This window comes from Onychomys torridus, chromosome 1 (genome assembly GCF_903995425.1).
Source record: "Onychomys torridus chromosome 1, mOncTor1.1, whole genome shotgun sequence".
NCBI classification, from domain to species: Eukaryota; Metazoa; Chordata; class Mammalia; order Rodentia; family Cricetidae; genus Onychomys; species Onychomys torridus.
In genome coordinates this window covers 1,579,940-1,601,839 of record NC_050443.1, presented here as the reverse complement: position 1 = coordinate 1,601,839, position 21,900 = coordinate 1,579,940, and the positions used below count along the sequence as shown (strand labels likewise).

The following is a 21,900-nucleotide window of genomic DNA, read 5'->3' as shown; positions in this document are numbered from 1 at the left end:
GCCAAAAGGATTCAAGAGTCAGAGGACAGGATGTCAAAAGGATACAGGAGTCAGAGGACAGGATGCCAAAAGGATACAGGAGTCAGAGGACAGGATGTCAAAAGGATACAGGAGTCAGAGGACAGGATGTCAAAAGGATACAGGAGTCAGAGGACAGGATGTCAAAAGGATACAGGAGTCAGGGGACAGGATGTCAAAAGGATACAGGAGTCAGAGGACAGGATGTCAAAAGGATACAGGAGTCAGGGGACAGGATGTCAAAAGGATACAGGAGTCAGGGGACAGGATATCAAAAGGATACAGGAGTCAGAGGATAGGACATCAAAAAGTTGTCATCTGGGTGTGGTCATCTTTGCCTATGAGCATGCACTGTAGATGTGCTTATCTCCACAAGACCTGCACCAGATTTGGTCCATCACTGTTTCATCACAGATGGGAGATGAGCTTCATAGTTTTGAGGGACTATTGGCAATTCACAGTTGTTGGGGAGGGAGTTCTAAATTCTTCAGTGGTGTAAGCACTGAGATGTTTCCCTTGCTCCATTGAATTTGAACCCCTTCCCAGCACTGGAGCAAGCAATCCTAATTCAATTCTCTGAGCCACACACAAGGAGACATTGGAGTAGAAAGGAGACATGAGAAAAAAGGTTTCCGTGGTAGAAGCAGAGAATGAGAAGGGGTGAAAATGGCCAAAATTACTTATCTAAATATCTGAAACTATTCAAAACAATTATCAAAAGAAAAGAAATTAAAATTATTATTAAAATTAAGAGAAATGAAATCCTAAATCTTCTTTCAGCCTTTTAGGCCATCCCACCCAATTATCACTTTACATTTAGAATTGATTCACTTCTCAGACTGAATAGAGCTATTTTCTTAACTCCTGGCCGTGGCTGAGCCACCTCAATGTCCTCAGCCTTCTGCCTTGCTTCCCACCGGGCCAGCTCACCACTTCACAAACTCTACATCTCTTAACCAGTATCAAGATCTTTCTGACATCTGCCTTAAGACCAAGTTTTTCTTTTCTTTCATGGACCACAGGATTTCTCCTCCATCAGGGTAGGTCTCCCCCAGCCCCTTGCCCTGGCTCACTGAATGCCTGAAGGACTCTTGGCTAATTCTCACCACTGGCGTGTGAGCAGAAGTGAGGTGTGCAGTTTCTAAAAGAGGGGTGCTGGCATGGGTGCATGGGAAAAGGAACCCTTATACACCACAGTGGGATTACACGCTGGTGAAGTTACTGTGGAAATCAGTATGGAGGTCCCTTCAAAATAAAAATAAATTACTATTTATTTAAGAAAATTGCTATTTGATCCAGCTATATTAATCCCGGCTATATGCACAAAGAAATCATAGTCAGCACGCTACAGAGATTCTTTCACATTTATGCTTACTGTGGCACTATTTCCAACAGCCAAGTTATGCAACAAGGCTAGATGTCCATCAACGGATGAATGGATAAAGAAAACACTATACATATATAAAGTGGGATTTTACCCAGCCATAAAGAAGAACAAAATTACACCACTGTCAGGAAAATGAATGGAACTGGAGACCATTGTGTTGCAGGAAATAAGACAGACTCAGAAAAACAAATATCGCACATGCTAACCATATTTTATGTGTATCTATTTCTAAGTCTGTTTTCTCAAGTGAAACCTGAATGTGGAGTATTTGGGATAAAGGCCCAGAGGAAGGGGGGTAGATAAAAGACAGTGATGGGGTGGGGGAAATGAGCAAAGTACAAGGATGTACATGTATGAAATGTCATGGTTAAACCCATTCCTATAAAAATTTAATAAGAAATAAAACATAAAGATAAAGATAAAAGTGGATATACAGGGGAGGGTTGGGAGGAGAGGGAGGGGAAGAAACTGTAGTTAGTATGTAAAAAAAAGTAATAAAATGAAAAAAAAAGATTTCTTTCTCAAGTTCAAGGCCATGGTGAAGTGAAGCTGGAGGAGACCCCGGTACCTGAGCTACCCCAGGAAGAAATCCAAATGACAGCCTGGATCTCCCACATGGCGATCTCACAACACCAAGGAATAAACAAAGCCCACCTTTCTTTTTTTTTCTTTTCTTTTTGAGCTGAGGATCAAACCCAGGGCCTTGCGCTTGCTAGGCAAGTGCTCTACCACTGAGCTAAATCCCCAACCCAAGCCCACCTTTCTTTAGCTTGTTTACTTAAGGTTTTACTTTTAACTGTGTGTGTGTGCGCTAGTGTATATACCTATAGGTGTCTGTGTAGGTCAGAAAAATGGCATCATGTCAGTTAGAGCTGGAGTTAAAAGTATTTGTAGCCTCCTGATGCAGATGTGGGGACCTGAAGTTGGGTCTTCTGCAAGAATAGTAGGCATTCTTTATCACTTAGCTATTCTTTCCATCTTTGAAGTGTCTAATATTAGTTCAAGTTACATAATTTCTGAGGAAGTTTGATGTGTATCTTTCTCAGACTATTCGTTTCATTGACTTGTGTATCTCAAGTGTCATGTACACATAGACCCAAGTCCCTCCATAGCCATGACTGTGAAAATACACCAGTTGATCAGAAAAATGAAAACAATTGCACAAAGCTTTATAAAAAGGTGACTTACTTAAGGTTCTCTATTTTATTTTAGGCATGCCTGGCACACATTTGATGCCATGCTCAAATTCAACCCTGCTTCAAATTCAGCAACGAGAATCTCTCTTGGCAGATCAGGGTCAGCATAACTAGTGTAAACCTGATACTTGGATCAGAGATGTTGTTCATAGAGAACATGGGCAGGCACAAAGATATTTTAGGAGAACAGTTCTCTGTTAGGCCCCAGTGATGATAAAGAGGAAACAACTCAAAGAAACACTTGATAAAAAAGAGGAAATCCTTGATAAGAAGCCCACAGATAGTTATGACAGAACCGCTCTGATGACCATAGCCATCTGTTGGCCAGGGTGAGGCCAAGGACACAGCACAATGCCTACTGTATTTACTTCCTGCTTTTCTCTTCGAAAAGTGTAGAATTATGAGAGCCCATAAGGTGTGAGTTTCGGGTGCAGGGAAGACAGGCCTCTAGATCCGAGCCCAGCTTGCATCCACAAAGTGGGACTGCCCTGATTCACAGGGAGAAGAGAGAGGGACAGAAGGGCAGTATCTATCCAGGCTTCCTGTTCCCCTGACCCTAGCTAGAACCAAATGTTGAAAGGCCAAATCAGGCCCAGATTTTTGAGTGAAATATTGAACATTTAAAGTCTGAATTCCTCTTCGAGGCCTGAATCCACACAGTCTGAGAACAGAAGGGCAACTCTTCGTAATAAATTGTGGAGGTCTATTTTGAGTTGGTCCATGTCAGGAGAGGCAGTGTTAGAGAAGGAAAAGCTGATGGGGTAACTTTGGAAATGATTTTGGAGTTGAGACTCGTATTTGGGACATTAGATCATAACCCCTCTCCAGATTAACCCTCTTGGCCACCTTCTGGATCCCATGGTTTTGTCTAGATGGGGGAGATACTTGTTTTTATGTATGTATCTCGTTCTTTCCCTCTCTCTTCCCTCTTCACTCATGCCTCTCTCTATCTCTGTATGGATCTGTCTCTGTCAGTCCATCTGTCTGTCTGCCTGCCCCCCCCCCCCCCCCCCCCGTGTGTGTGTGTGTGTGTGTGTGTGTGTGTGTGTGTGTGTGTGTGTGCGAGAGAGAGAGAGAGAGAGAGAGAGAGAGAGAGAGAGAGAGAGAGAGAGAGCACTTATTTTTAGAATCTGACAAGGCCAGAAGAGTGCATCAGATCCCCAGGAACTAGAGTTACAGATGGCTGTGAGTCACCAGACATGGGCACTGGAATTTGAATTTTGATCTTCTCTCTGCTAGAGCTGTAAGCTCTCTTAGCCATGAAGCCATCTCTCTAGCTTTGAGAAGAACATTTCCAACCAAGGATAAAGACAGTGTTAGGGTCCAGAACAATGCCAAAGTCATCCATCATTTTCCACAGCAGCAGACAGTTCAGGATTTCGTCATGGTGACAGCTGACGTCTTTGAGTTGGAAACACCCAACAGTTGCCCAGCCTCAGGTCCTACTTTTATGTACCTGAGAGGGTGTGATAGTTTTAATTATTAACTAGACACAACCTATAATCACCTGGGAAGAGACTATCATTGACGAATTTTCTACATTGGGCTGGGCTGTGGACAGGCATTGGCAGTGGGGGGGGCAGGGGGAAGGTTGTCTTAAGTTAGTGATGTGTGAAGATTCAGCCAGCAGTGGGTGGCACCATTCCTTAACCAGGAGCTCCTGAAGTAAGTAAGAGTGGAAAAATCAAATAGCATAAACAAGCAAACACTCACATATTTATTTCCCCCTGTTCTTGAATATAGATATGATGTGACTAGATGCTTCAAGCTCATGCAATAGTGAGTTCTGGGCTGTGGTGGACTGCAACCTGGAACTGTGGCCTAAAATTAAATATTTTCTCCCCAAATTTGCTTTTTGTTTGGGTATTTTGTCATTGCCATAGAAATGGAACTAGAATAGATAAGAAAATAAATTGTCCCATGTAGGAAATTTTCTGTGTTGAAGTCCAGAGCCAGAGCATTGAGAGAGAAGACACCCTTACCTACAGCTCACATTTTTTTTTTTTTTGAGACAGGGTTTCTCTGTGTAGCTTTGGTGCCTTTTTGTAGCCCAAGCTGGCCTCAAACTCACAGAGATCCGCCTGCTCTGCCTCCTGCATGCTGGGATTAAAGGGGTGCGCCACCACCACCTGGCTTCACATTCTTTATGGTAGAGTGACTACTATTAGCTTTGTGGAGATTTGTGCTGGTTTATGGGAGGAGCTTGGGAATGTCTTCCTTTGGTGATACTTAAGAGCTTCAGGTTGCTAAATTCCCATAGAGGAAAGGGTCAGGGTTAAGGTTAGGTTGTTTGTGGAGAGTTAGAGCAGTAAGTTTGCTGTGGACTCCGGTGAGCTCAGGTTTTGAGCACTTAGTATCCACTGGGTGGTTTATGAAACATTTGGGACACAGTGTCTAGTTGGAGGACATAGACCACTGGAGGTGGGCCAGTGAAGACGATAACCTGGTCTCATTTCCAGCCAGGATCCCATTCCTGATCCACAAAAATGTGAACAAGACACACTGAAAGCTCCTGCTGCACAGACCTTCAAGTGTGTCCTTAACTTCCAGCACTGAGCTTGTGATGGGCAACCAGTAAATCTTGGCTGATTGGTTTCCAAGAAAGGAGATTCTCATGTGTAAGCAAGTCGACAAGGGGAAGTGATTTGCTCAGGTCTCTGAGGCTGTGAGAGACTGAACCAGAGGAGGAACTTATCCTAAAGTCGGACTTGCAGCCAGTGTTCTGCAGTCTTTTTGTTTGTGTTTGTTGTTTGTGGAGAAAGGGTTTCTCTGTGCATTCCTGGCTGTCCTGGAAGTCTCTCTCTATATAGATCAGGCTGGCCTTGAACTTACAGAGATCTGCCTGCCCCTGCCTCCTGAGCTGCAGCCCTTGTAACATCTCAGAAACCAAATTTTCATTGAACACCTGTTAGAGTGGTCAAATCCAGAGCAGTGGCAACTGTGCATCCTGGGAAGGATGTGGAATGGTGAGATGTGGTTATGGGCTTCGGAGAGTCAGTGTGGTCAGTGTGGTGTGGCAGCTGCAGACACAGTGCAGCTGTAGCTGACAGAGGCAAGCACATTTTTTTTTTTTTTTACAAACCATACTTCTTTTATTTCACATATTTATTGTATACAGTAATGATTACATATTTTCATATAAATATTCAATGTAATTTAAGCATATTTTTCACTGGCCCCCCTTTCCCCTACCTTTTTCTTTCTTTTTTTTTTTTTTTTTTGGTTTTTCGAGACAGGCTTTCTCTAGGTAGCTTTGCGCCTTTCCTGGAACTTGCTTTGGAGACCAGGCTGGCCTCGAACTCACAGAGATCTACCTGGTTTGGTCTCCCGAGTGCTGAGATTATAGGCGTGCACCACCACTGCCCGGCCCTACTTTCTTTTTGAAAAAATTATTTATTTATTTATTTTACATATCAACCACAGTTTCCCCTTTCTCCTCTCCTACTGCCCCCTCCCCCCACCTCCTTTCTACCCCCACATCCACTCCTCAGAAAGGGTAAGGCCTTCTATCAGTGTCAACAAAGCATGGCATATCAAGTTGAGGCAGGAGCAAGTTCTTCCCTGCATCAAGGCTGAGCGAGGCATCCCACCATAGGGACTAGGTTCCAAGGAGCCAGCTCATGTGCCAGGAGACAGATCCTGGTCACATTGCTAGTGGTCCCACAAACAGACCAAGCTACGCAACTGTCACCCACATGCAGAAGGCCTAGGTTGGTCCCATGCAGGCTCCCTAGCTGTCAGTCTAGAGTCTGTGAGCTCCCACGAGCTCTGGTCAGCTGTCTCTGTGGGTTCCCCATCATGATCTTGACCCCTCCTTGCTTATATAATCTCTCCCCTCTCTCTTCAGTTGGAGTCCCAGAGCTAGGTCCAGTGGAAAAGCATATTTTTATAAGACCAAGCAATCTAGATCCTTGCTATCTGCCCAGGGAAATTGAGAAGCTGTGTCTACACACACACACACACACACACACACACACACACACACAGACACGCGTGTGCCTGCTCATGAATTTGGAGGAAAAAAATGTACATTACTAAGTGAAAGAAGCCAGTCTCAAAGGAGCACATATGGTCTGATTCAACTCTGCAAGATGTTCTGAAGAAGACAAAACTCATGGAGAAAGCAGCAAGTAGTTGATGTTGTAGCTCAGAAGGAGAGTGCTTGCCTAGTGTGTGTGAAACCTTACATTCTGTGATAGTTAATTTTTACTGTCAATTTGGTGGGATTTAGTAACACCATGAAATCACACCTCTGGGTGTGTCTAAAAGGCAGCAGTTCTCAACCTGTGGGTCTTGACCTTTTTTTGGTGGTGGGAGTCAAATGACCCTTTCACAGGGGTCACGTATACCACACATTCTGCGTATCAGATATTTGCATTGTGATTCACAGCAGCAGCAAAATTTCAGTTATGAAACAGCGAAGAAGATATGTTTGGGGGTCACCACAACATGAGGAACTGTATTAAAGGGGAGGCTGAGAACTGCTGCTATAAGGGTATTTCCAAAAGAATTTAGCAGAGCTGAGAAGACTTGCCAGGAATGTTGGTGACTGTGGTCCCCTGGACTGAATGAAAAAGGGAAGGCAATCCAGGCACCAACATTCACCTCTCTCTGTCTCTTGACTGGCAGATATGTGACTAACTGCCTCATGTTCCCAATGCTATGACTTTTCTGCCACGATGGTCTGCACCCTGGTGCTATGACCTACAATAAACCCTTCCTTCCTTAAATTGCCTTTGTTAGGTATTTTGTCACAGCAGTGAGAAAAAATAACTAACACAAGTTCCATCTCCTGAAACACACACATGAAAGAGAGAGAGAGAGAGAGAGAGAGAGAGAGAGAGAGAGAGAGACAGACAGACAGACAGACACGGAAAGACAGAGAGACACACAGAGAGAAATAAATGGGTTACAGATGTTTTAGGGGGTAGCAAACCATAATTGTGGCATGCCTTAGACATTTGCACAATCCACAGGGTGCACAATGCAACATGAATTACAGATCCTGAATGACAGCCACGTGTTCCTGTAGCTTTATCACAAAATGTACCTGTTGGGAGAACACCTGAAACCCTGTTCAACTTTTGGTCAGTTTTCCTGTGAACCCCAAGTTTCTGTTGAAATCTGTTTTTAAAAACCAGAGTCAAATGAGCCATCAGAGTCTAGTGTCTGGTAGTGGACGCTGGTCTGGCAGGTGGGGCTTGTGAAACTTCAGGCATTGCTCATGGTATGAGAAATTTCTCAGTGTGGTAAGGTCAGAGGTGAGAGGGGTGAAGTTCTAAGGAAGTGGGTGCTTCTGTTCCTCTGAGAAATTGCCAGAGGAAAACACAGCATACTGCCTCACTCTATGGTGCTCAGAGCACCGTTTCCGATACCTTTACCTGTTATTTCAGGCCTCAGAAATACAGTGTCTAGAGCCAGTCATAGTCAAGATGCCAGCTGGAGCCTTCCTGTGGTGGTAACTGGCTCCTGGGCATGCAGATCACCTGCTTCTTCACCTAGGAAGAATGCTCTCACACCACCAGGTTTATGTGCTATAGGCTGGAAGGCTGGATCCATGTCTGGGAGATGTGACTGAGACTGGATTGTGGCTAAGGTGGGGGAGCACTGTGCCCTGTTACTCTTCAAGCCTGTGTCTGGTTAAGCACACCTGGCATAGGAAAATCCTTTCCCTAACACTCAGAATCTGTGCTTCTGTCTTTAACATGGAGATATCACTGTGGTTGGAAGAGCTGGTGTGATTGTGGTTTCTCTGGGAAAGGCCCTGAAACTAAAATTCCAGAAGACATGCTGATCATTTCCAGGGACTTCCTCTAAATTGATGGTTTGAGCTGAGTATGCATCGAATTTGTCCACTTGGTGCAGGGAGCTCATAGTTCTGTGAACTTTTTTTTTTTCAAGACAGGGTTTCTCTGTAGCTTTGGAGGCTGTCCTGGAACTTGCTTTGTAGACCAGGCTGGCCTCGAACTCACAGAGATCCACCTGCCTCTGCCTCCCGAGTGCTGGGATTACAGGCATGCACCACCACTGCCCAGCTCTGTGAGCTCTTTAGAGTAGGAGAAGAAAGGCCTCACAGTCACATTTCTAAAACCTTAGTTATATTCAAAACAGAGACACTTACGACCATATGACTCAATATTAGCCACGGAGAAGGTGCCTTATTGGTGGTGGCAGTTTTCGGACACCACAGCTCCCCAGCTGCAACTTCTTCCTCTGTGAACAGAAAAGGGAGCAGTAGCTCTTCTCTAGGCCCATGGCTCCCTCAGAGTCAAAACCTCAGGAGCAGTCAGGAAAGTAAATTAGATGTTCCTGGTAATCCCCTTTCATTTTGAATCATGTATTTGCATTCTCAGAACAGCCATGATTCAGGCTGGCTGTGGGTGAAACTCCAATGCTCTTACAAGTTCACAAAGCCATAATGCATGCTACCATGATGAACAGACAGAACACAGGACTATTTATTCTCATGACTATAAGTGCATCATGCAGTAAAAATGGTGTTGAGTGGCCATATGAAGGTTGTAATGTTTAGTGTAATCTACTAGAGAGAATCTAGCATCACCTAGGAGAGGGGCCTGTGGACATACATGGCCCTGAGGAATTACCTTAATTCTGTTCATTGAGGTGGGAAGACCCACCCACTGTGGTGGTTCCTTTGCCTGGATGGGATCCTGGACTGTACAAGCAGAGACTGAGCTAAGTAGCAGCAAGTATTCATCACACTCTGCTTTCTGATTGAAGGTGCAGTGTAACCAGGTGCCTCAAGCTCCTACCATTGTAACTTGCTTGCCATAATAGATTGAACTGTGAGTTAAAATAAATCCTGTCTCCATTAAGTTCCACTTGCTGAGGTGTGTAAATAGAGATTTTCCTTTTCCAACTGCTTGCTCCCAAATAACCAACACAGAGGCTTAATGTTATTTATAAATGATTGGCCAATAGCTTAGGCTTGTTACTAGCTAACTCTCAAATTAACCCATAATTCTATTTATGCTTTGCCACGTGGTGGTATCTGTTTTAGCATGGGACATTCATTTCCTGCTCCCTCTGCATCTGCTGGCAAGTCCTGACTCCACCCTTCTCCTTCCCATCTTTCTTAGTTTGGTCTCCCCACCTATACTCCCTGCCTGGATACTGGCCTATCAGTATAGAGTGACAAATCTTTACAATGTACAAGAGGATTATTCCACAACAGAGGCATGTTATCACAACAAGAAGAGAAGAAACAGGTGAAGTGTTTACATCTTTTCTCTTGCGTCCAATTCTTGTTAGTAAAATCTGAATAGAGTTATCCATGCCATTCTCCAGCTGGTGGCTTCATTCTTCACTTAACTGTGAGTGAACTATCATGAATACAGTGGTTTAGGATAATTGATTGACTGTAAATTTACTGACTTGCAGTTTGCGAAGTTAGAAGTTTCAACTGATACTGCATGTGGGGGATCCAATATAGTCTCCTTCCTTTAATATCTGTGTTCTAGTGTCTTCAATGGAATTTTAGAGATATTTATTTTAAACAAATTTATTCTCCCTCTCTCTCTGTCTCTGTCTCTCCGTCTCTGTCTCTCTCTGTCTCTGTCTCTCTCTCTCTCTGTGTGTGTGTGTGTGTGTGTGTGTGTGTGTGCGTGTGTTTATATCACGTATGCACAGATGCCTGTGGAGATCAATAGAGGATGTTGAATCCTCCAGAGCAAGAGTACAGGAAGTTGTGGGCTGCCCAACATGGGTCTCCGCCAGAGCAACAAGCAGTTGTTAACCACTGAACCTCTTTCAAAGCCCCAAGGGATTAAGTTTTAACATGTAAGTTTTGAAGGTACACAAATGTTCAATGTATAACAGCGTGGAACTTCTTTTTTTAAAATAAATTTATTTATTTATTTTACATCCTGGCCACCATTTCTCCTCCCTCCTCTCGGTCCCATCCCCCCCCCCCCTCTGTTCCCACACCCTAATCCATTCCTCCTCTGTTTCTGTTTAGGAAAGGGGCAGACCTCCCCGAGTGTGAACAAAACATGGTATTAAAGCTGTGGTAAGACTACGCACCTGGGCAAGGAGACCCAGTATGAGGAGTACAGTCCCAAAAGCCAGCAAAAGAGTCAGAGACAGCTCCTGCTCCCGATGTTAGGAGTCCCACAAGAAGACAAAGCTACATAACTTAACATATATGCAGAGTGCCTATGTCAGTCCCATGCAGGTCCCTGGTTGCCAGTGAGCGCCTACGAGCCCTGGCTAGTAGATCTGTGAGTTTTCTTGTGGTGTTCTTGACCCATCTGGCTCCTACAATCTCAAGGAACTTATTAAGGGCTGGAGTCTTATATTTGGCTCCAGAGTTGTGACACTGGGATTTAAAAATGCATGATGCCATACTTCTGCCATTTCTTTCTGTCCCATGAGGGATTCTGATTGGCCAGGTGAAACTGGGCACCCACTACTTATCAACAGATATGTGAATAAAAATGTGTTGTATTTACACAATGGAACTGTATTCAGCCATGAAGATGAAAGAAACATGAGAAATGAGAAACATAATTCTCAGGAAAATAGATGGGTCTGGAGTTTATTATACTAAGTAAAGTGAAAAAGACTCAGAAAGACAGTTATACTATGTTTTCTGTCATATATGCGATTTACATCATATACAAAACACACATACACACAGGATTTAAAATAAAATATGAAGTAAGATGAACTGGACCATAGTAGGACTCAAGAATTTTGTTCTTTAAAATGTGCCAGTAAGAGCAAAAACTGTCAGATGGGAATTGACATTCATAATGTATGGGTTTGACACAGAACTCATATGCTTGCTAAGAAAAGAAACGTCTTCCTATTTAACTAAAGTATACCTCACTTAGGAAAAAAAAAAGAGGAAATGAGAAATATTTCTCAAAAATAGAAAGCATATCCAAATGGCAAATATGATCTCAATATGTTAGTCACAGGAATGCAAAGTAAAACAAGAAGATGCCATTCCCAAAAGTGATTTGGCTAAGACAAAAACAGAAAAGCTTCAGGAGCTGGTGAAGTCATGTGGCTTGGTGGGAGCTGATCATTTTGGAAAATGAGATGAAGATAGTTCAGACCACATATAACAACTGCTAAACTCACACCAAGACACGGGCATGTGAGCCCAAGTTCTGCCTCCATGAATTCAACTGATGCTGCAAAACAACACACACAAAAGGCAGGTATTGTAGACATGGTCAAAACCTATGGCTAGAAGTTAGACATAGCCCTAATCCATGGCTACGGATGTGAGAGGACCTAGGGGAGGAACCTACTGTTGTTTATTTTTAAATGAACATGTTTTCAAGGCACCTCTAAATTTTTGTATTTATGGCTGTACATTTGTGCTGATCTCAAACTTGGTCAAAGAAGCTTCTCTTTGCAGCACATAGTGGTTAATGTTGACACTCATAACTGTACAAAGTACTGAGAAGAAGCAGCTTTGAGGGCTCAGCCATAGATGGGACACCCATATCAACCTATCCATCATGGAAGAGGGGTTGATAGAGTGTGAGAACCAGAAGATGGGAGGAGTTCTGTGAAATGCTGGTCATGACATGGCTATTAGATCACAGACTATGGTGATCTGCACAAGATCAAGCCACTTAAACATCTAATATGGCTGAGGTAAGGGCTCTCTAGGTCCCACTTAGGATTGATTGGCAATTGATAGCTTCCATGAGAGGGAGAGTCAGTTTACTTTAAGGGTGTGGCCCATGGTAGGTTGACCATGCTCCAGTGGATGTCTCTACATCCATGAATATTTGGGTATCACTAATTTGATTAAGTGGGTTAAAATTAATTAAATAATTAATAAATAGCTTGGAGGCACATGCCTGTCATTTCATAACTTGGGAAGTCAAGGTAAGCAGATATGGAATTCTAGGTCATCCTTGACTATATAGTCAATTAAAGTCTTGCCTAGTTACATGATACCATATCTTTTTGTTTCATTTTTCTTTATTAAGAAATTTTCTACTCACTCCATATACTATCCACAGATCCCCCTTCCTCCCTCCTCCCACACCCAGTCCTCTCTCCCATGCTACCCCACATCCCCACATCCCCAAATCGAGGTCTCCCATGGGGAGTCAGCAGAGCCCAGCACACTGAGCCTAGGCAGGTCCAAGTTCCTTCCCACTGCACCAAGGCTGTGCAAGGTGTTACACCAGAGGCACCAGATGCCAGAAGCTTGCCCATAGACCAGGGACAGATCTCAATGGTGCCCCCCAAACAGTTCGAGCCAAACAAACATCTTCTATACCCAGAGGGCCTAGTCCAGTCCCATGGGGGCTCCACAGCCACCAGTCCACAGTTCATGGGCTTCCACTAGTGTGGCCAATGAGACCCTATCTTAAAAAGGAGAAAAAGAAGAAAAAGAGGAGAAGGAAAAGGAGAAATTTTAAAAAGGAACACACACATGTATGAAAATACAAAATATAATATAAAAACATTTAGTTCCATTCTGTAGACTAAAATTTTCTCTGATAAGGCTTGAGATATATGGTAGTCTAAGGGTATAACAATAAGTCATTAGGAGTTGGTATATAATGTTTTTAAATTTGCATACATGCAACCAAAACACTCACACACATAAAACAAAATGAAAAATATGTTAAAAAAAGGTTAAAGAGTTTGGAGCTATAACTGAACAGCAGAGTGCTTGCCTGGCATGTGGGAGACCCTAAATTTCTTCCTTACTAATGAACAAAAGAAGAGAGGGTATGTGGAAGGAGATGGGGAGGGAAGGAGGGAGGGAGAGAGAGAGGGAAGAGGAGGAATTCCAAGGATGGAAATTTTCTGGTTTGATTCAGCGACTCAACAGTTTTCTAGAGACCCTGACTCTCATGTTTGTTAGTATTTTGGCTAGTACCAGAGGCTTGCTATTGCTTGGGCTTATAACTGAATCCCTGGGAGACTTAGGTGGAATGTGGAGGACAGAGAAGAGAAAAGAGAATGGAAGAACTAGATGGGTAAGAACTTGAGAGGACCAAACTGAGATGGGACGAACTAGACTGAAGGGCAGAAGAGAGTACTAGAGGAACAAGATGGAAGATGAAGATGAGCTAGATGGGGAAGAACAGGATGAGAGAGAAGAAGATGGGAGAGAAGGAGATGGGAGAGGAGCTAAGATGGGAAAGAACTAGATGGATGAGAACCTAGAAGGGGCAGAACTAGATGAAGGAATTAAGATAGAACCTGGAGGGGACAGTAGATAAATATATAGAGAAATCAGACAAGAAAGGAGCTAGGCAGGAGAGCAGAATAGAAGCTATGAAGAAAGAGAACTATCACAGAATAATAGTGTGTGGACTGAGGAGTTTCGTGTATATAGATTCATTTCTTTTCATCAAAGATTAATTATCAGCTGGTTGTAGATTCTTCCCAGACTCTGTGAGGGGACTATTGAGGGTCTGGACCCCCAGAGTCCATGATAAGAAGTAAAGGTGGGCAAAGGTCTCCTTGTGAAACCATTTTTTTTTAATATATAAAGAAAGGGTTGATTCCCACAAAACCTCAATGTATAAAATGTATCTTGTTTTAAGTATCACTTGGCCATATTTGGTAATCTGAGCTTCTTTCGAAAAGCTGGGCCTGGTGGCACAAGCCTTACAATCCCAGCTACTTGGGGGAGTTAAGCAGATCCATTGTAAGGTCAAGACCCATGTGGGCTACAGGTTGGACTGTTGAAACTGTCTTAGTTCAAATTTTGTTTCCTCCCTGTCCATGTTTGCAACCTCAGAACAGAGCATGCACACAGAGCTAGGTCTTTATTAGTAGGATGACTGAGCACAAGCTGTTTGAACCACCACCAGTGTCAGCAAGGTGTGGAGGAATCACCATGCCTGTCTTCAAACACTGAAGACCTTAGAGACTCCGTGAGAGGACGTCTATCCTTTCCCTCTGCTCATGACACACTAAGTGTTGCCTTCTCTGGTCTTGACATAAGGGTATCCATCCGTCCTCAAACTCTAGGTCTGTCTCTTGTCTATTTAGTCTCTTTAGAATTTTGTTTATGCCACTCTGACCCACTCTAGTTTCCATGGTACTACAAGAATATGGAGAGGGAGGGATAGAAGGCTGGAGAGAGAGAAAGGAGGAGGGGACAGGGAGAAGGAGAGGGACAAAGAGAGGGAGAGGGAGCTGGCTAGTATTTTGTGGACTTGACACAAGCCACAGTAATTTGGGAAGAGGAGTCCAATCGACAAGAGAGAGGAGGGATTACATGAGCAAGAGATACCGAGACTATGGTTGGAAAAAGCACAGGGACAAATCACTAAACTAGCGGAAACACATGAACTGTGAACCAATAGCTGAGGAGCCCCATGGAACTGGACCAGGACCTCTGGATAAGTGAGACAGTTGATGAGCTTGAACTGTTTAGCAGGCCCCCAGGCAGTGGGACTGGGACCTGTCCTTGGTGCATGAGCTGGCTTTTTGGAACCTAGGGCCTGTGCTGAGACACTTTGCTCAGCCTTGGTACAGGGAGGAGGGGACTGGACCTGCCTCAGCTGATTCTACCAGGCTGGGCTGACTCCCCAGGCATGACTTTGCCTTGGAGGAGGTGGGAATGGGGGGGTGTACTGGGGGGGATGAGGGAGGACAGGGGAATCCATGGCTGATATATAAAATTAAATTAATTATAAAAAATATTAAAAAAAGAGAATGCACCTGCCAGGAGGTGGTGGTGCACACCTTTAATCCCAGCACTCGGGAGGCAGAGCCAGGTCGATCTCTGTGAGTTTGGTCTACAGAGTGAGATCCAGGATAGGCAGCAAAACTACACAGAGAAACCCAGCCTTGAAAAACCAAAGAAAAAGAAAGAAAGAAAGAAAAAAAGAAAGAAAGAAAGAAAGAAAGAAAGAAAAGGAAGGAAGGAAGGAGGGAGGGAAGGAAGGAAGGAAGGAAGGAAGGAAGGAAGGAAGGAAGGAAGGAAAAGAAAATGCACTCATCAGGTTGTCCTGTGGATAAAGCTCTGAGGCATTTTTTTTTTTTTTTTTTTTGATTATTGATGGATGTGGGTGGACCTAGCGCACTGTGGGTGGTACATCCCCTGGTATGGTGGTTCTGAGTTTTATAAGAAAGAAAACTGAGCAAGCCATGGGGGAGAAAGCCAGTAAGAGGCATTCCTCCACAGGCTCTGCTTCAGTTCCTGCCTCTGGGCTCCCGCCTTGAGTTCCTGCCCTGACTTCCCTCAGTGATAGTGTTACCTGGAAATCTCAGATGAAGCAAACTCTTTCCTCCACAAGTTACTTTTGCTCATGGAGTTTTATCATGGCAATAGAAAACCTAGCTAAGACAGAAAAGGATAGAATCTGTTCTCTTAACATTTTTATTGTGCAGTTCTGTATTATTGACTATAGGTATTACATTGTCTTAGAGTTATTCTTATTGATTGACTAAAAATTTTGTCTATTGATAAATAACTTCCCCACATTTTTTTTCTTCTGGAAGACAGCATTCCAAACTTTGCTTTTATGAATTTGACTTCTTTAAGTATTTTATAGTTTTTGAGACAGAATCTTGCCATATAGCTCAGGCTGGCTTAGAACTCACTATGTGGTGCAGACTGACCTTGCACTCATGGTGATCTTCCTGCCTCCATGTTATCAGAAGTGGTGAAAGTGGATCTTTTTCATACTGTTAACTGTTAATCCATGTGCAGGGATTGCAAGCATGGATCAGCATGTCCAGCTTGAATATGATTACTTAACGTATCTCATATAAGGGGAACAATGCAGTGCCTGCCCTTCTGGGGTTGTTTGTTTCACTGGGCCAAGCCATATGATTTTTGAAGGTCCAGCCATATGATTTTTTTCATATGGCACCATCATTATCTTCTCCATTCCACTGTGTATATGCACCACATTTCACTCATTCTTTGTAATTATTTCTCCACCATAGCTCTTGTGAATAGTGTTGCAATGATTACATGAGTGCTGACTTCTCACTTCCATACTTATTTCATCCACTTACTTGGGTTCTATTTTTAATTTCTTATTTTGTGAAATCTTCATGCTGTTTCCAAAGAGGAAGAGCTTTCTTCCCTCTGATTTACACATTTTTTTCCACTAGTGGCATGGAAGGAGGGCCTCAGATTCTCCAAAATGATTCTGACTCATTCGTTCAGAGACAGCTTTTCCTCATAACAGTTGGGGTCATGGGTTCCTGTTAACAGTATGAAAAGGATCCACTTTCACCACTGCTGATAACATTTGTTATCTTTTAAAAATATGATCTGGGGCTGGATAGATGGCTCAGCTGCTCTTCTAGAGGACCCAGGTTCAATTCCCAACATCTACATGGCAGCTCACAAATGTCTGAAATTCCAGTTCCAGGGGACCCAAGACCCTCACACAGACACAAAGACACTTGAGACACCAATGTGTAGAATAAAAAATAAATCTTAAAAATGTCATCTGGGCCTGGGCAGCGGTGGCGCATGGCTTTAATCCCAGCACTTAGGAGGCAGAGCCTGGTGGATCTCTGCGAGTTCAAGGCCAGCCTGGTCTACAGAGCTAGTCCAGGACAGTTACCAAAACAACACAGAGAAACTCTGTCTTGAAAAAACAAAAACAAAAAAAATTGTCATCTGGGTCAGTGAGATGGCTCAGGGAGTAAAGATGCTTGCTTCCAAGCCTGAAAACCTGAGTTAGATCCCTAGGACCTACACAATAAAAGGAAAGAACCAACTTAGGCAAATTGTCCTGTGACTGCTACACACACACACACACACACACACACACACACACACACACACACACACAAACACACACACACACAAATAAAAATTATTTAATAAAAGCCATTATCTATAGCAGCACACATATAATGTGTAAAATATCTGAAATATCTGCTTGGGATCTTACAAAGATCATAACATCAAACATTTAGGGGAGACTTTATGATTCTCATTTTAAACTTTGGGAAATATGAGGTTTGGGTGTTGAAATGCCTTGTCCAAAGATCGATGTCCATTCGTTTCTACAATAAGGACTGACGTGTAAAATCTTATATTTCTGTGTCTTACATATTTACAGCAAGACAAACACGTTGAGGGATGAGCTCGCTTGCACCTGTACTCAGGGACCTAACCTATTTTTTCAGAATCTGACACCTTCTCACAGAGTCACTAGAGGAAAGAGTGGAAAGCCCAGAAGAGAAACCTCTTCCTCTTCGTGTGAGGAAACTGATACAGAAACCTTGTGATGAGCGCCAGTCCACACATCCTGCCTCTTGTGTCCACTGCAGGGCTTCAGCTCCAGACCTGGTCAGACTGCTGGAGCCTGAGTCATGTCACTTCATCCTGCCATTGTGCTGGCCCTCGGTGAGTCCTGGGAGAAACAGAGGGATGAGGGAGGTGATTTGAGGAAGGGAGTCTACTCCCTACTCAGGCCTGAAACCAGCCAGGCAGATTCTGGAGTCCCCTGGGAGGAGAGTCTCTTCATCCCCTCCTGTACTTGGAAGATACTTCTGTGGACTTATTGATAGGAACAGGAATAGGGCATGCGGCCAAGTTCAGCTTTAAAAGGAGTTAGGAAGAGCCTGTTCAGAAGGGACGATGACCTAGGGACTTTTGTTTTTTTCAGTGTCCGAGGTTGAACTCAGGGCCTAATGCATGCTAGGTAAGCATGCTACCACAGAACTGTAGCCTCTAAATCCATGCCTTCTTTTTATTTTTTTAAAGAGTAGCACCATTTTTAAATCTTCACTTTTTACTTATTTTTCCACTTTCCTTTTTTCTTTCATTTTTCTTATTAAGAATTTTCCTACTCATTCTACATACTATCCACAGATCCTCCCTCCTTCCACCCCTAGCCCTCTTTCCCAAGCCACCCCGCATCCCCACATCCTCCAAATGGAGGTCTTCCATGGGGAGTCAGCAGAGCCCAGCACACTGAGCCTAGGCAGGTCCAATCCCCTCCCCACTGCACCAAGGCTGTGCAAGGTGTCACAGGCACCGGATTCCAGAAGCCTGCCCATGGACCAGGGACAGATCCTGATCCCCCTGCCTGGGTGCCCCCCAAACAGTTCGAGCCAAACAACTGTCTTCCATACCCAGAGGGCCTCGTCCAGTCCCACGGGGGCTCCACAGACACCAGTCCACAGTTCATGGGCTTCCACAAGTGTGGCCAGTCATCTCTGCACATCCTCCCATTCTTTATATTTTTATTTTATTTTTTTAAGATCACAGCGGTTACATGTTATTACATATCCTTGCTCAGAAATTCTTTTATTTCTAAAAAGTTTTTTTTTTATTAATTTTTGAGTTTCTTACATTACTCACATCCATCTTTTCCATGATCCACCCCTCTTCTTTACCCACTCAACACTGTGTTCATTTTTATTTTTTTACTTTTTGATTTTTTAATTTTTTTTCCAAGACAAGGTTTCCCTGTGTAACAGTCTCAGGTGTCCTGGAACTCTCTTTGTAGACCAGGCTGGCCAGACAAACTCACAGAGATGCATCCGCCTCTGCGTCCCAAGTGCTGGGAGTGTAGGCGAGGGCCACCACCACCCTGCTCTTCTGTGTCCGTTTTTAAAAAGCCCCTTAGGATCCATTTGTGCTTCTCACACATTCTTGTGTGTGGTCTAGCACTGGAGAATGGTTCACTTAACAGGGGCTGTACTTAATTTTATTTTTTGGTTTATTCAGAGACAGTGTCTTGCTATGTAGCTCTGGCTGTCATGGAACTCGCTGTGGAGACCAGGCTGGATCTCCAACTCACAGCAATCCACCTGCCTCTGCCTCCTAAATTCTGGTATTAAAGGTGTGCTTCACAACACCTGATTCCAGGGTCCACACTCTTAAAACTGACTCTCCTTCTAGCAGCCGGTAATTACCATTCTCTCCAAGGCTAAAGCAGGGAGTATGTGCCTAAATTTCCTTCCAGTTTTGGGATTTTGTCTGGCTTGGAATTGCACAGGTCTTGTGTGTGCTGTCACAAATGCCATGTGTTCATGTGTGCAGCTGCCCTCTGTGTCCAGAATACCCTGTAGTCCCTGAAATCATCTGCCTCTGGCTTTTATGCTCTTCCCACGCCCTCTTCCAAAACAATCCCTGAGTCTTGGGAGGCAGAGATGTACGGTATGTATGTTCCCTTTAAGGCTGAGCGTTCTGCAGTCTCTTATTCTGTGCCCCTTGATCAGTTGTGGGTGTCTGTGTTAATCTCCATTTGCTGCAAATAGAAGCTTCTCAGATGAGGGGTGGGAGATGCATCGATCCATTGGCAACAATGATAAATAAATTTTTGTTATTAGATATATTTAAAATATTTTTAAAGAATTTCTTAGATGCATGCAATATGTTTTGATCACACTCATCCCCATTCTTTCTGTAATTCCCTACCATCTCCTCCCCCCTCTACTTTGTGCCTCTTTAAAAAGGATGATCCAGTGAATATCATTTGGGCTGTCCATATACTCCAGGGTTTGGGGCCATCTGCTGGAGCATGTTCAGCCCACCACTGGCCACAGCCTTAGAGAAAACTGACTCTCCCGTCCCCAGAAGCTGTCTACTGCACATAGCTCCTTAGCAAGGAGTGGGGACCTTGTGAACCTCTCTTCCAGCCATCCCAGCTCTCATTTTACTTTTTTCCACTTTTTCTTATTTATGCTTCTCTCATACAATACACCCCAATAGCAGTTTCCCCTCCTTTCATTCCTCCAGTTCCCCACCCACTTCCTCTCTCCCCAAGATCCACTGTTCCTCCAGTTTCCCATCAGAAAAGAGCAAGCCTTACAGGGACATCAACTGAATATGGCATAACAAGATTCAATACGACTAGGAACAAACCCTCATATTGAGGCTGGACACGGCAGTGCAGCAGGAGGAAAGAGTCCCAAGAGCAGGCCAAAGAGTCAGAGATACACCAACTCCCACTGTTAGGAGTCCCACAACCCCCCAAGATAAACAAGCATAACTTTTATTCAGAGGCCTTAGTGCAGACTCGTGCAGGCTCTGTGACTGCTGCCTCAGTCTCTGGGAGCCCCTCTGAGCTCTGTTTCGTTGATTCTGTGCACCGTGTTCTCCTGATGTCCTCAACCCCCCTGGCTCCTCCAATCCTCCCTCTCCCTCTCCCTCTCCCTCAGTGTTCTCCGAGCTCTGCCTACTGTTTGACAGTGTGTCTCTGTATTTGCTCCTGTCATCTGCTAGGGAAGCCTCTCCAGTGATGACTGGGCTAGGCTCTGAACTAACCCTATTTTACTTTCAGTTTTGAGACATGGCTGCACTGAGAGGAACTCACTTTGTCGCCCAAGTAATACTGGAACACATGACTTGGTTGAGTAGCTGGGATTTCAAGTCTGTGTCTCTGCCTTGGGGATATTTTAAGAGTTCTTTCAGAGCAAGAAGGAGGATTATACTATGACATATATGTGGAGGAGGGATGGCCGGGTAATCCTGGGAGGCTGGATGTCCCCATCTACATCTATCTAGTCCTTCCTAGATTCTCATTTCTAAGCAAACCGTGTGGCGAGTGTCTTTCTCACCAGGTCTTCTCTTTCAGTGCTGTGCCTGGGGCAGACAATCAACACTCAGGAAGGTGAGTTATGTCTTTGGTTACTTCTGCACCTATGGGAAGCTTTGGAGAGGACCATGTGCACTTGGAAGGCCTGGAGGGAGACCCTTGAATATTTTCTGTCATCGTAAACACTCAAATATTCAACCTTCACCTCTCTTCTTTTGTTTTCTGGTTTAAAACGTTCTTAATTGACAAATAACAACCGTTATATATTTATGGGATGCAACTTGCTGTATATATATATACACTATGCTATGACCAAGTTAGTCTATGTTGCATGTCTATCACCTTTGACACTCATCATTTTTTATTGGTGAGAATGTTACATATCTACCATTATTGGAAGTTTTAAAGGAACTGTCAGGCATGGTGGATCTCAAATAATGCATTTCTCCTGTCTAAATGGAATTTTGCATCTTTGATGAACATCTTCTCTGTCTCCATCTACCCTCTCCCTAGCCTCAGGTAGCCAATCATTCTTTTTTCATTATGTTAATCTCTGATGTGAATGTCATTACATTCCATATATAAGTGAGATCCTATGGTAATTGTATTTCGGTGACTGGCATATTTCAGTTAACTCCCCTAGATTCATTCTGGTTGCCACCAGCAGCAGCATTTCCTCTCTGAAGGATGACCAGGATTCTAATGTGTTTGTGCACCACATTCTCTTTACCTATTCATCTACTGACTGACAGTTGCATTGATTCTATCTCTTCTCTACTCGGAATCATGCTAAGAAAACGTGGGTATGAGATATTTGCAAAGA

At 43.8% G+C, this 21,900-nt stretch overlaps 1 protein-coding gene across 4 annotated transcripts in view; it reads left to right on the top strand.

Moving 5' to 3' along the window:
- LOC118569662 (leukocyte-associated immunoglobulin-like receptor 1) overlaps positions 1-21,900 on the top strand; it is a 74,343-nt gene that overhangs the window by 41,390 nt on the left and 11,053 nt on the right. Inside the window, exons 2-4 of one of the 4 annotated variants that reach the window (XM_036167806.1) lie at positions 10,252-10,401; positions 17,860-17,935; positions 21,117-21,152. In XM_036167806.1, the coding sequence (XP_036023699.1) occupies positions 17,902-17,935; positions 21,117-21,152 (70 nt within the window). In that variant the 5' untranslated portion in view covers positions 10,252-10,401; positions 17,860-17,901. Of the gene's footprint in view, positions 1-10,251; positions 10,402-17,715; positions 17,936-21,116; positions 21,153-21,900 lie in introns of all 4 variants that reach the window. The other 3 variants (XM_036167779.1, XM_036167797.1, XM_036167788.1) reach the window with 3 other exon arrangements.